Source organism: Apteryx rowi, unplaced genomic scaffold, assembly GCF_003343035.1.
Source record: "Apteryx rowi isolate R43461 unplaced genomic scaffold, aptRow1 scaffold_40, whole genome shotgun sequence".
Taxonomy (NCBI): Eukaryota; Metazoa; Chordata; class Aves; order Apterygiformes; family Apterygidae; genus Apteryx; species Apteryx rowi.
The window spans coordinates 1,035,491-1,051,083 of record NW_020450530.1 but is presented as its reverse complement, the minus strand read 5'-3'; the positions used below and the strand labels follow the sequence as shown (position 1 = coordinate 1,051,083).

Sequence of the window (15,593 nt, the reverse complement as noted above, 5' to 3'; positions counted from 1 at the left end):
GGATATCACTGATAATGACTTTTGGCAAGATAAAAAAAAGAAGAGTTGACATTCTCAGCAATGAAGCCGTATCCTAGAAAAGATGTACTAATAAATGTATATGTACTAATAATATACATGTTACACATTAAAATAGAAATCATGTAAACACAAGCTCATATTTTTCAACCAGCCTAGTGTGGTCAGAGTAGGAATGAGATCCCTGTCCTGTGGTATATCAATATAAGTGAATCTTGCCCCATGATTTAGGTGATGTGAGGAGAAGGAAAAAGAGGTATTGTTAAATCCAGCATTCCCTTCTCAAATACTGAAGTAGAGATGACTATTTTTTAGTGCTGAAATAACTCTTGTCCACTAACTATTTTGCAGCTATGCTGCAGAAAGAGAAAGCAAAGTACATGCGGTTACAAGTAGTTGTAGTACAATTTCTTTTCTCACTAAACCTAGAGATTCAAAATCTATCTTGGATCCTTCTGTCCTTCTCCTGCTAGTGTGGAATTGTTCCCTTCAGTGTGTATTTTAGTGCTTTGTCCTGTCTACATTGAAATGCTAGTAAGTTCATGCAGGAAAAACTTCCAAATACATGTAGGGCACGTTTGAAAATGGAAATTAGGAGGCTTAGTCTTACGTAAATGTAATGAAAAATATATTCCTTTAGTAAGTTTTGACACCCTCCCCCCCCTTAAGTCTACCTCTGAGGTTATGTCACTGGCGTATAGCTTAGCTGGTGAAAATTCTCACTGAAGGCCCTTCTGACCCAATGAAGCAGGTGTTAGAATAGGTGCCAGAGTGGGCCTGCAGACAATCAGTGACATGTGCTGTGACCATCGTATGATGAGGAAATGGAAGCAGTGAAATCTGTGATTAGTGACTTCTAGTTCCCACTGAGCTCAGAGCTTGGTGGGAGCAGCAAGCCCCTCATGAAAGAGGCAAGCTATCACCAATCAGTTAACAGTAATGGTTTTCCCCTCTGCGAGGGGTAACTGCTTCCTGTTGTTGCCTTCTGTAGAGCTCCAACTAGTATACTTAACCCCTAATTTAGGAAAGAATTATTACTCTGAGAAGTTGTTAGCCCTTTCTTCAGATGGCATTTCTTGTGTGTTTTGTTTAAAACAGTTGCCTTGCGGTCACCATTCACCATCACTGCATCTCAGAATTTCTGTATTAAAAGTGGAAGAAAGGAGGCTTAATAGCGATAGCTTTGCTATGAAAAGAAGCTTACTAAAGTTTTTTATACTAGTATATCACTTTATTCATTAAGCAAGTAGTATGTTCCACAGTACTGTTCTCCAAGGGGAAGAAAGGTATGTTGCTGTTTTCTGCAAAGATCAGCAACTGTCCCTTTATATAAACCCTTTCAGAAAAAACATGAAGCAAACTTAATCCCCTCCTTTTGCTTCATTATTTAGTTACTTAAATGTTCAGTGCAAGCAAAATGGTTGGGAAAAGATGAAAGAAAATGCAGGAGGACATGTATCTGAGTACCAGATATTGATATAAATAGACTGGGAAAAGTAGTTGTGAGTCTGTCTCATTTTCTACTTCAGGAAAACCAGTCAGAACAGGACTGTGCAGGAAAAGCACTGCCATAAGCTCTTGCTGAGGGAGTAATTGGGACACAGCTCAGCACTGTTTGTTTTCATGTAGATTTAGATAATAAAACACAGAAGGCTGGAAAGAAAAGGGGATTTGATTTACTATTGTTCAGAAACCACATTTTCTTAGGTTTGCAAGCTTCAGCTGTCCCTACGTTTTTGTGGGGTTATTAGATTTTTGCTTTTCTTTACATATTTTTTCCATCTGTATTTTCTGTTTGGGATAATAAAGGTTCAGAAGTCTAGAAGAAGAGGAAAAAGTGAGTGGTGTGCAGCGAGAAAACAAAGTCTTGTTTCATTCATTTCTTTTCTCGTTGTTTGGCAGGTGRAAAGCGCAGATTTACAGAGCTGAACTGGATCAGCTGAAGAAGTGGGGGAAGAGACAAAACAAGTACAGCACCATTGAAAAGATCTTCAGCTCTCTCTAGCAGCATCACCACAGCAACCAGAAAATACAATTAAAAGACAAGGGCTAAAGCAGAGAAGGTGAAAGTGCGGCTCCTTACCTTTGGACAGAAGGCAGCAAAATAATTATGCAGATCAGAAAAGAATATTTGATCGATTTAGCCAAACTGTGGGAAAGGGAAGTGTCCTTTCATTAACAGGAATGTGCCACTGTTTACGCACTGTAAAGGGGAGTGCCATGAGACCTACTGAAGAGACTATTTCTGTGGTTGCATATCTACATGTTTTTGCTCCCCTGCTGGGACTGAATTAGGTGGTACAGGCCTCTTGGACCATCAGGTATTGGATAAGGATTTCTTTCTGTACAAGGTGTACCTGGCACGAGGACTGAAAGACACTGCAGGTCCTTTTCAGAGATACAAAGAAACTGAGAGCATCTCCAGTCTTTCCCTTCTGTAACAGCCTGCTATACCATGGGATGTAGGCAAAGCTCTGAGGAGAAAGAGGCAGCGCGGCGGTCCCGTAGGATCGACCGCCACCTGCGCTCTGAAAGTCAGCGGCAGCGAAGAGAGATTAAGCTCCTTCTCCTGGGTACCAGCAATTCTGGGAAGAGTACTATTGTAAAGCAGATGAAAATCATTCATAGTGGTGGCTTTAACCTGGAGGCTTGCAAGGAATACAAACCTCTGATTATCTATAATGCAATTGACTCCCTCACGCGTATCATTCGGGCTCTAGCCACCCTAAAGATAGAGTTTCACAATCCTGACAGAGCGTATGATGCTGTGCAGCTTTTTGCCCTGACAGGCCCAGCTGAAAGCAAAGGCGAGATTACCCCTGAGCTTCTGGGAGTCATGAAACGGCTCTGGGCAGACCCCGGGGTGCAGGAGTGCTTCTGCCGCTCCAATGAGTACCACCTAGAGGATAACGCTGCATACTACTTAAATGACCTAGAAAGGATTGCAGCACTGGACTACATCCCTACAGTGGAAGATATTCTGCGCTCTCGGGACATGACCACAGGGATTGTAGAAAATAAGTTTACCTTCAAAGAGCTGACTTTCAAAATGGTGGATGTGGGTGGGCAGAGATCTGAGCGCAAAAAATGGATCCACTGTTTCGAGGGGGTTACAGCAATAATTTTCTGCGTGGAGCTGAGTGGATATGACTTGAAGCTATATGAAGATAACCAAACAGTGAGTGCATCTTCCTTTCTCTTCCCACCCGCCCTTCCTCCTGCCCCCGGTGTTTGTCCTTTTGTCTCTAAGGTAGGAATGCCCGAGGACCCAGCCCTGCTTCTGGGCCCTCGGGAAACGTGAAAAGTCCGCCCCAAATGTCATTTCCTCCTCCCCCCTGCCCTTGTCTGTAGTAAAAAGCCAGAAGCTACAGTTCCTTTCTTTGTGCAGTTTTCCCCACTGGATAGAGGTGTTTTGTTTTTTTTTTTTCCCATCCTTCCCATGTTATTGTTGGGAAATGGAGGAGTTCCTCAAATGACATGACAGTAGAAAGGGGTTTTTATGCTTTTTGTTGAATACTCAGGCTTATCTGGTTAAGTGTGACTCCAAACATCACTTGGGCAGGGGCATGGGTGGTTGGGAGTAGACATCCTGGTGTAAGGGAATGGTTAATGCAGACGTCATGTTTTGGAAGTCCTGGGAAATCTTAAATCTAAAACAGTAACAAGTAACATTTGAGAAATGAGAAAATATTGGTTGAAATCAAATTTCTTCCCCATGATTTTCAAGCAGAATTTGGGATATTTTGAAACTAGTTTTTTTTTTTTTAATCAAATGTTCTTAAATTTAAAGTTTCCATACCAATTAAAGTTTAAAGACTGTTATATAGCTACTTTGCCTTGTCCAATGAATAACTACTTCTGTTTTAATTCTCTTTAATGCTGTTGTTAGCCTCCAGTTTGCTTAGCACACAGATGCCGTAGCTACGGAAATACATGTGCACATTTTCACATATATGACTGTGTGTTTGCTATCACACTCGGCTTGCTTGAGTTGACCTTCATAGGATTTTATTTGAACTTATTTTTTTGACAGCCTCATAAAAACATGATGCTTAARAGATGAGAATTTGTGGGAAGGAACTTACAATGATTCCATCATCTCATGGTTCTTAAACTTGCCATACTTATGTTTGAAAACAGCTGTCTTTCAGGAAGAATTAAAATCTGTACCCTGAAAATCAGAAGGTTAATCTTACAATGTTTTTACTTCTCTTATACTCCCTTAAGCACCTGCAATTGTTTTACATTTATATAGCTTGTCCACCAAGTATCAGTTCCTAGAGTACTCCAGAACATTGCATCCCTTGTTCTTTTACAGCAGGTTCATTACTAAAGTGTTGGTGGGGAGGAGATTTTTCCCAAGAAAATATTCTTATACAATGTTTGGAATCTAACTGATTCTCAGTAAGATTACAGAAGGGGAATTTTTCAACCATATCTAATGATCTGATTTTGGCAGTTCTTTGTGGAACTGGATTACTAACCACCCTTAACTGTTGTTGCTAATTGGACTATTCTTTTCCATTTGTGTGTAGCAGGCACATGTATATTAGAATTTCTTTAGAGAGTATCCTGAGTAGAGTTTAGTGTATCGCATATTTAAGAGCTCTAATCTGTATGACAACACTGGACCTCAAATGCCTGTATGGATGTGACGCCACTCTGAAGTTGCAATTAGCCTTTGTTATATGCAGCCATCTATTTCCATTTCCCTTTTCCTTTGCTTTCTTTTTCTTCTCTCTCCCCCCCCCCCATTCCCCATAAAATTATTGTAGGTACAGATCAGTTGTGTTGTTTGTTTTGTTTTCCTCTCCCCCTAAAATACTACACATCCTCAGTGGATAAACAGGATCGCTCGATCTACTCTTGATAACCAACTTGYATAGACTTCTCTGAAGTTACGAAGTGGGGAAATGGGTTGGGAGAAAACAGAATTGCCTCCACAAACACCCGCAGAGCTGAAGCTCTGTGAGATGTCTACCACAGTGCAGAGCTCACTGTCATGAATTTCCTTCTGCCCTGAGAGCTCTGTTCCACTGCCCTAAAGAAGGGACCAACTTTGACCTTCATCACTATTGTTTATTTTACATTGGACTTGTATAATGTCAATATAGCTGCATTTTTTTTGTTTAAAAAAATGTTTGTCAAGGGCTTCTGTCCTCTTTAAAGATGCAGAATATATGCTCCTGGTTTTGACAATTACTGGAACAACTGCAACAGGTTTAACAAAATGTGAACGCTTCCTAAAAATGGCTCATTTTATATAAAGCGCCTGCTGTTTGCCAGCTCCCTGAGGCAAGGTGAACAATAGCAGTACCTGAAACAACTTCAGTGCTTTCTATCTAGTCTGTTATTTATACAAATACCACTTATCATAGAATCAGGGTACAGATGACAATATTTTCAAGTGACACAAGAGATTACACGGTTCTGGTTCTGAGTTTATATAATTGAGATGGGGGAAACTGTAGTATGAGAAAGACAGTGGTTAAAGRAAAAAAAAATTCCATAAGTGATACTTTTAACGTGTTTTCCAGAGTTTGTATTAGAAGTTGATAGATGTCATTCAGGTAGATTTGGAAGAAGATGCTAATATTTTCTTTCAAGCTATATGAAAAATACACAAAATAAAAAGAAACAAAAATCAGACACACTCTGTGGAGCAGCACTTCCCAGAAATCTTACTCTTGGTTTGCAGAAGCCAGAACTTGAACAGACGAGACCTTACTGAAAGGTATGGCAGTAAAAAMCAAAACCAAAACATCAACTCCTTCCCTCAAAGCCAGCACAAGAATAGAAGATCACTGAAGATAATAGATGTAACTATTCCCTTCACATACCATGCAGCTAGAAAAGGAGTTGCTTAAGTATGATCATATAAAATCTATTCTAATTATTCATAAAGTTAAATTATTTCAATTTATTCATACTTCTAACACTTTGAGTTTTTAGTTGCTAATACAATTTTTTACAAAGGTTTTTTTTCATATTAAGAGGGAGCTAAGTGAAAAGTTTGAGAAGCAATTATACTTAGAGTTGAACCAAGACTGTAGAATAGTTTCCACAAATATTCGCTGTCTTTTACAACCTTGCCTTATATGGTTGAATCCCTTTTGTGTGCACTTTCTCTGATTATTCAAGGAAAAGAATTTTATTGTCAAGAACATTCACCTAAGCTGAATTTTGATCAAATACTTCAGAAACACTTCCAATTTGCTGCAAATTAAATACTCAGTATGAATTAGTAATTAACACTCTATAGACCAAGATATCAAAGAAAACTTTTGTAAAGGTAGATTTTAGAAATTTACCTGTGAATAGAGTTTGAATAGAAAATAGAAACATTTTAGTGAATAAAAAGTTATGCTGCGGAAGCAAAATATGCAATTTCACATTAAAGATAAGTTGGGCAAAAGATAGTGGTTTTTTTTAATGAAAAAAATTTGTAATGCACAATGCTGCCTTCAAAGTTCAAACTTTAATATTTAACCAAAACCGCTTTAATTCCAGCACATTTATTCTGGATTCTTATGYGAGCGGTGAGTTGATAGAAATAGTAAGAACCTTGGAAAAGAGAAGTGGATTAAATTTGCATACCCAGCAAAAAGTGTATAACCCTTTCCTAGCTATCTGTGATCTCGGAGAAAGGCCATTGTTAAGAGGAAGAAAATAGCAAAATTGCTCTTTTTGGTAAGAAAATAAGTTATGTAGAAAGGCCTAAAGATATTATACATCTTCTCAGCTTCCCAAACTCATGAATTAGAATTGCAGGCAAAGTCCAGTGGTTTGCAAACGCATTAAGCCGTCTTACTCCTCCATACCCAAAACATACATAGCAAGGAATCCAAGTGACTTATCAGCTCTGTTCAAAATAAAGAGTTGGTGTTGGGAAGGGGAATATTTGTGGGTTATTTCTGCACTAATGTAAAAATCCTCTATTTATAATTAAACGTATTCTAGACTAATTTTCAACTCTTCACCATGTGGTATTAAAAGAACTAGTATCTGCAGCTATCTGGCACAGAATAATCAGTAATAGCAACTGTGGGTCCAAATATTTCATGCAATGTTTCCCTGCCAGAAAAATGATAAACAATTTTCTGTCTTCAAATTTAGAAGCCTTTATTGAGAACCTGAATCTTGCATTTGGATGTCCAATTTGGCATTACTATAAGTAAAATAGTCTGTTTTATATGTGCTGCTTTGAGTGTTCAACTCCAATATCTGAATATTCAGACAACTTTGCATTTCCAAGATATACATTAAGTAAATGTGTACTGCCACTGTTAAATCAGACATTGTACAAGATTACATAACACTTTTCTCCTCCAGTATGCAAGGAAAGAACAAAACCTGTCTGTAGTGTAATATAATAACTTTTCTGAGAGAGAAACATGATGTCTCTTTGATATGAAATAATTTGAAATGCTTCTGTTTTGAGACCTGCTATTTAAAATGTCTGAAAAGTCAAGAGACATCAGGATACTTTGAAAATAAGTATGTAATGTAGTTTCAGTTGTGTGGTGGCCTGATAGGATGATACTATCTTTAACAGTCTTGATCTTAGTCATTGTTCGTATAATAGATTACGGCTAGCTGTCTGCCTCGGGGAGAATGTCTGTGGTGTTGCACGGTTAGCATCTGTTCGGGTTTCTAAGCCTTAGTAATTTTTGCCTTGCAGAGACACTGCTGCAAGCACTCTAAGTTCATACTCTATTAACCGGTACTGTAATTCCTTTGTATCCATGAATGGTAGGCTTAAAATGCACTCATACTGCAGAAATGTGCCAGACTGAATTTGTCTGAAGATCTCAGATCGAAGAAGACTTAAAAGTTCACATTTATCAAATGGTATTCTTATTCTTTACTAATAGTTTTGGATAAAAGTAAGTTGAACTTAAAGGCAGACAACTTTTTCTTTCTTTTGATCCTGAAGAAAAGTACTGTTTAGTTGGTTAATCACAGTAACGTTTAGACTAGCAGACTGATATCAACAAACTCTTTTGATRTTACTGCAGAAGGAACGTAAGAAGGAAGAATTTCTAATGAGCATAACGGGGCAGATTTGCAGCTAAACTAGTGGAGGCATTCCAATATGGGAAAACAATTAACTATTATTATTAAGTAGCTCATCAGAAAGCATGAAACTTGTATAAAGTGTATGGAGGTGTTGGTATTTGCATCTCAGCAAGATATAGGGAAAAGTCAGAAACCAGAAGTTACGAAATAAATAATATCTCTCATTATATTTTCATCATAGAACTTGACCCAGAGATTCCCAGGAAAAGTTTGCCCACTTGGAAATGAAGTATCAAATCCCAAATCCTCCCTGGGAGAAATTGGTAATAAATGTATTGAATACAGAGAGATGAATAATTAAGTTTTTGGCACTTTCTTCTTTAATTGAGCTTTTCTTATGATCTAACTTCTATTGACCTCTATTAGGATTTGGTTGTATAGGAATCTGCTCTAAAGAGGAGTTTAAAATAAAAGCTTATGAGGGTTCAAGACTAAAGCTGAAATAATATTAATTGATTAAAGGTGTTGATGGGGGGGATTCAACTCCATGTGTACATTGTACAGCTGTAAAATCCAAAAGGTCATGAGAAATGTAGCCCAGCAAAGTTTATTTTAGAACAAAAAGACAGTATATCCAACTACTGTTGTCTAATTTTTAGTAGCCTCCTCAGGTTTCTCTGAAATTTTATTGTGCCTCTTCACATCTCCCTCTCTCATTGTCTCCATCTGCCTGCGGTTATTCTGTGAGGATGTAATTCTCCTTTAAATGTTTTTGTAAAGATATGTTATTTCCAATCGTCCTTTTAGTCATTGCTTGAATTACCCTTTTTTGTTGATAGAGATTATCACATATATAATACTTCCCTTTCCTTATTTTTTTTCTAGTGATTTTACAGCTTATCCACTGCGCTTCCATTTTCTTCTGTGTAATATAGTAACCGATTCCCTGTTCTTCACATGGACTTCTGTTTCATGCTGTGGCACTATTAGTGTCTTCCCACTGTAACAGATTTCTGCATCTGATTTTTTTTGTTTAGTGACCTCCCCTTGACATGAGAGAAACATTGCCCCTAATTCTTTCTCTTCATTTTCACAGACATTAAGAAAAGCACCTCTTATTTAAGTCTAGACTATGACTGGGAGTTCATTGGTTTCTTGCAATTCTTCAGCCTTTTCCCGCCTTGCTCTTCAGATTTAAATTTWAAAAAGAACTAGTCTATGGGCAGAAAAATCAATATACTCTGAAAAATCCTTATGGATGATGATTTAGATTCCAGCCTCTAGAAACAAATTAAGTGTCTGGGATATTTCGGAGTGATGTTCAAGCTCATTTTTACATAATGTTTAACAGCCTGGACAGTTAATCTCCTATGATCTCTTTTTATCCCTTTTCTACAATCCGATGTTCCTTGGCTCTACTGCTTATAGAGATACTCAACATTTAGGTTCAGAGTTTTACTATATATGTTTTGATGAAAGGGAATGGTATGTAATCCCTGTCCAAGTATATGCCCATCTATAACATGAAATTCTGCAGACACATTTTTAATCTTCTGTGGAGAAAATGGAATACAGATGGAAAAATGTGAGTGAGAGAATCTTCTTCCAAAAAGTCCCCCTTACGTGGCAAAACAGAGGGGAGAGAGTAATACTGTTTCAGGGTGAACTTGACTCTATACTGATAAAGAACATGTTACCTTTGGCCCATCCTTCTTTGGATGCAGCTGTTTCATCCGAACACACATGCATAATTTTACTGTGTAGAGCATGTGTGGTAGGCCTGGCCTGTTCCAGATGTGCTGAACTTCTGCAATACAGTGTTAAACAGCTCTGGCAGCTCAACTATGAGAAGTACAGACATTGGTAGATCACTTGAACTGCACCACTGGTGGAAAAAGCCCTATAAATAATAGTGTGTAGCTGAGTTACAGAAATGTTTATCAGTGTAGTATGTAAAGTGAAGGGAGCTATTAAATAAAAATAGGCCACTCAAACACAACTTGCTGCTTGATGGAGCATGTAAGAATCTGGCTGATTTATAGAGTAAACTGAAAGTTAAGCAAATAGTCTGTATGAACGTGATTTTTTGTGTTTCCAGTTGACAGAAGTGGATAAACCCTATGCACGAGCTTTGTCTTTGTTGAAGATAAGTTACAATAATGATTGACAAATATGATAAAAATTGAGGAAAAAGCGAGCAAGATTTCTGCATGCTAATAGATAATGAGTATAAAATAACTTGTGAAGTCTGTTAAAAATAAGAGCATTTTGGTGACACCAATGTCCAGAAAGGAGAACAAAAATAATGCCCAAACTATCAGTTGCCTGGACAATATTTCCTTTGTGTTGGATTTGAAAGACAAAGTAAGTCGAACTTTACACTCCCTGTAAACAAGTGAAAGTGGGGGAAGACAGAATTTCGCTGGGACTTCTGTACTTTTGCCTGTTTCTCCTGCTACCATTTATTCTAGATAATGTTGCTTGCAAATATAAAACCACCTGAGCTAATAGCTTGTAGATCCAGCTTTTTACATCTGGCCAAACCAATATTTTGACTTGTCAGTTCAAGATATCTGTTATATAGTTGCTTATTAAAGAGCAAGATAGTGAAAATGGAACTCTTCATTTATTTTCCACCATGTACATTTTTCTCTATCACTCAGTATAACAATATTATCCTACTTATCTAGGGTGATCTTCAAATCTGACCTTTTTCTGAGTTTTCAGTTCTATAACATTTAATGTATTCTTTCTGCCTAACATGTAATAAATATAGCTTTATCTTTCCATCCACACAGCTAGTATGACTCAACTAGGCAACAGCTGCATCTTCGTTTGACACAGATGCAAACTGGGTTTGCTCGATACCTCTGGAATGCTATTGAAAAGATTATTATTCCTCATCAACCTTCTGAGAATGTTGCCTTAGTTTTTGTAACCCATGCTGATTAATTCTCTGTTATATCAAACAAATTACTTGTCTTAATTTCCAAGATCCTCTGCAGCCTGGTTGACCATTCTATCTTTCATTCTGTATTAAGAGGTCATCTCTAGYCTTTGATAATCCTAGTCTCCATCACCTGCTTGTTAAGTTTTCAAGTGATCATCTTTGCTTTCTCACATGTTGTATCCTGTACTTGGGAGGAGTTTCCTGTTCATATTTATGTGATCTTTAGTCACATTTCTCATTAAATGAAGGTGGTGCTAGAGGATATTTCATAGTGCGTACTCTATCGTGTTACTACTCCTGTCTCTCCCCATTAGAAGTAAGGTCTTGCTCTTTCTTTGCAAGTTTCCCACCTGTGTGTTTGCACCCATTTGTTTCACTCTTGCTATATATTATGATAGATAGTTTCTAATTTTCTTGTACAGTGCAGGTTCTGGACTGTTAGAAGGATTCTTCAAAAATATGCTAATAAAATAATGAATTAAACATGAGCATATGATTAAGAATTCCTGAGTTCAGAAGTTCCAAGAGATCCATGTAATGCAGGAGATGCCTGTGCATAACTAACTTGGTTGTCTTTTTTTATAAATGACAATAGTTCTATGATTTTTATATATATAAATGTTAAACAGAATTCCTTGCAGGTGACTTAAGATTTGGTTAATTTTTATTCTATTTCTTAAAGCCATGGCAAGTGAGTGGATAATTGAATTATTCGTATTAGGCTTTTCCAAGGTTACGTTTTTAGTATAGCATCTTCTTGGAAGGAAGATGCAGATGAAAGATGACAAAATACTGCAGCAAACAGTTCAGACTGTAGTAGACCTTGTCAAAAATGAGTCTTTTGGTTCACGATGCAACCTTTATATTATTTAGTCATAGCTTGCTTGGAAGGCCCTCTGTTATCTGGCAATTGTATGAAAGCCCATTTCTCCCCCCCTCCCTTTTTTTTAATTAAGCATAGAATTATCTTACCCTTTCCTCCCTACTCCCATGAGACCAAATATTCCAGGGCCTTGCTTGCTTTTCTTGATGCTTCAATTTTTTTGAGAGTACAGTATATTAAAACTCCTTTCAGGCATGCAGCTCTTTTCCCGCAATACTAATAATAGCTGTCAGGACTGAGGGGAAATTATGATTACACAGTATTTATGAATACTTATTAGCACTTGCTACTATCAGTGGTAAAAATCCATATTGGCAAACACTGTTTTAGGTGAAACATCTTTCTGACAAACTCAGTCTCTTGGAAATCTGAGAAAAAAATTGACCTAAACTGTTTAGGTATTCTCATTTTTGCAAAGCATTTCCATTTCAGGATATTTCATTGTGATCTTTGCGTGGGAGCAAAGCCTAGATGACTTCAGCATTCATGTGTGTAATCTCTCAGCACTGCAAATGGAATTCTAGCCTTGTCTTTTTTCACTTTTGAAAGCAATATACATTCTTCTTTATAAAAGTTTAAATTTCTATAATGATATATCAAAGTTCCAGGTAACTAATCTTGCTGAATACATGTGCATCTAAGCATGTGTCTTTTAAAATATGTAAATAATGAAAATTCTTCCACAAATGAGTGATCAGTTAACTCCCAGCTTGCTTTTCTTTTCTATTTATTATTGCAAGTCTGAAGATTTATTTTCAGTTACATTACATTGTTCACCTTAATGCTTCTGATAAGGATTTCTACATATAGAACACTGGACAACAATTTTCTATGGTTTAGGCTTGTTGCAGTATGCTGATCTGAACTTCATTTTCCATGCAACTGCAGTTACTAATAGTAACATTAGACATAAACTGTTCTGGCTCTACATTTACTGAATTATCTCCTTTAATTGTTTTAAAAAAAAAAAGTTCATAAATATGATAATGCATCCCGCTGCAATATAAGAAAACTACCCTTTCTAATAACATGCTTTGGTTGGATGAAGAAGACAGTATCTGACTGTCAAAGCCTAAAAAGTTTTGCTGTGAGGTTTATCTATTTAATCTAGGTAGATCAATTCTAAAAACAAAGCTGTACTTAAACGTGCAGATGAATGACTGTTTTTATCCTTATAGAGCAGTGGGCTTAATTCAAAGAAATTCAAAGAGATATACCAACTCTAAGCCCTTTTACCTATATTACAATAACGCCACATGAAAGTCATGCTGTATCACTCCAGCACTCCTGCAAGGACCCCGTTGAGTATTCATCTACTTTAGTCATCCAGTTCAGATGCAAGTCCGAGGACCGACATTAGATACCAATGTTCCCTGTGTAGGCAGGCAACTGCAGGGGATGGATCAAAGCCCCTAAGATAAATGCCTGAAAGACGATATGCATATCCTTCTTCTAGTCCCTGTGACTGGCAATATTCAAAACTCCTAGATAAGTAAGGTGTTTTACTGTGATTTTAAATTCATTCGGAGCATGCTAGTACAGAGATAAATCAAATACTAAGACATCAGGAGTTGCAGAATACCTACAAATACACTAGGAGTTTCAGGCTCACAATGGTCTTTAGGTGGAGAGATATAGGTACTGTCAGATAAATAACCAGAATTTAAGTAAAAGTCTCAGTTCTGTAGCATGGCCATCCCCCAAACTAGAACAGGAGGAGGGGGGGAACTAATTCCAATGATGCCTATCAGTCTAATGTGGGGGTGAAACTTCCTTCCTAATTGGAGAGTTAAATTAGCCAGCAGGGTAGTATGTATGAATAAGAGAGACCAGTCAAGCACTTGGAGAATTTTACATCACTGTAATATTACTACATCACATCTAACTTTGTATCTACCTGCAGTCATTTTTTTAATGCTCCAACAACAACATAACTGCTTGTCCCCTCTCCATCCCTCCACGCTGCTTTCCAGAAACCAAGTTCTGCGTCAAGGGAGAGCATACCCTTTCTAGTCCCCGCCGCTAATTAGCAGAAGCACTAAACACAACAGAAATGTGGTGCAGACAGGCAGATAGTTAATACATCTCCTTGTCAACTCCCTTTTCAATAAATCAGATGCTTGAGGTCTCATGTCACTGAATCTCTAACACCAGAAGGATGTGCCCTGACATGCAATCCCTTGGTTTTAGTGTGTTATCTTTAATTTCATGCTATGTTCACATCTGGCTTCTTGTCTGAGAGTCAATACAGATTTTTAAGAAAAGATGAGTTATGGTATCTGTATATCTTATTTCCTCAGGATTTGTACTGAGATTCAATGTACTTTTTGCATCTTACGTACATTTATTGTTGTTTATCTGAAAATTGTGGTCGCTGTATTCCTATGAGTAACTTTGGCCTTGTGAGTGGTTGGGTGTGTGGGTTTTTTTTATTTATTTTTTTAAAGCAGCTGTTCATCAACATCTGAGTTCCTACAAGCGTTTGAGGAATTAAGACATGAGCATGTAGAATTACATGTCCATAAATGAATACTTGCTTGAGTTTTTTAAATCAAGCTTAACAAGGGAGGCTTCAGTGCATTATTTTATATCTATCTATGCCTTCATTTGGTTTTCCGTTACAACTTTATCCTTCTCTTCTCTTTTAGTATTATATTCAAGTTATATTCACATCCATCCACCAGTACGAAACTTGCATCGCAGGTGGCTGTATGCAAAAATCTCATCCTCTTGTAACAAAACATTTGTGTATATCCATTTCAAGATGCTATTTTGATCATCTGATAAGGAAACATGCCTACATGTATCTAGCAGTTTATACMCTAATTCTATTCACTGTGTAGATAAATGGGTATAGCAACCACTTTCCTAACTGATTTTTTATGATCTATTATAAAATGCCAAGATATAATAGAAAAATGTAGCATGAATAAAATAGTTCCAAGTATTAATGTTTTTAAGTAGAACATTGCTTCCAGAAACTTTGTTACTCAAAGTTAGAAAGTTGAGAAAGATGAAGGTAATCTGATCTTGTTGTTGTTGCTTTCTATTGGAAATCATAAAGTAGTTATGCCATGATAAGAATGTGCATAACAGATTTTTTATTTTTTTTTCCTCCACATAATTACTCTCTGTTTCCTGGGGTTTGTCTTTTACTTTTCTGACTTAGTCTCGTCAAAATTTCCTTTGACTCAACGTACTAAAAAGATCTAGCAATGAAAACTAAAGTGAGGGAAAAGTGTTTATTTGTTTTTGCATAGTTGGGATAATTGATGTCTTAATGTAATCAATACAGTTGATATTGGAAGAATTAACTTTATGAATGAGTAGCTGGTTTTATATATCAAAAGTCCTCTTGTGTATATGCTGTTCTGGACATATAAAAACGTATTAGCAAGTTATATTGGCACAGAAAAGTGATACAGCTTTTTAAAAAAAGTGCTGAACTTTACTGAAGAAAACTGAGATTCAGGGTATATGCATGCACGCATGTTCATGGAGTCAACCATTTTACTTATTCTGGAAATATCATAATTATGTTAATTTTTAAATCCATTTGTATGTTTAAATAAGGGATTTTTGTTCTAGTCTAGAAGCTGAAGGGCCAAATAGCACTTATACAATTCATCTCTACCACCACTGCATTGTAAAAGTACTTGAAATGGAAATTATATTTTCATTCATTTAAGGTTTATCTGTAGCCTTCTAACTTTAGTATAATTA

General features: G+C 36.9%; 2 protein-coding genes across 2 annotated transcripts in view; one reads left to right on the top strand and one right to left on the bottom strand.

The window, feature by feature from the left end:
- Positions 1-15,593, bottom strand: part of RSPH14 (radial spoke head 14 homolog) — a 112,613-nt gene that overhangs the window by 41,687 nt on the left and 55,333 nt on the right. The window lies entirely within an intron of this gene.
- GNAZ (G protein subunit alpha z) overlaps positions 2,145-15,593 on the top strand; it is a 55,344-nt gene continuing 41,895 nt past the window's right edge. The window contains exon 1 of the mRNA XM_026075154.1: positions 2,145-3,196. Within this exon, the coding sequence (XP_025930939.1) occupies positions 2,474-3,196 (723 nt within the window). The 5' untranslated portion in view covers positions 2,145-2,473. The remainder of the gene's footprint in view (positions 3,197-15,593) is intronic.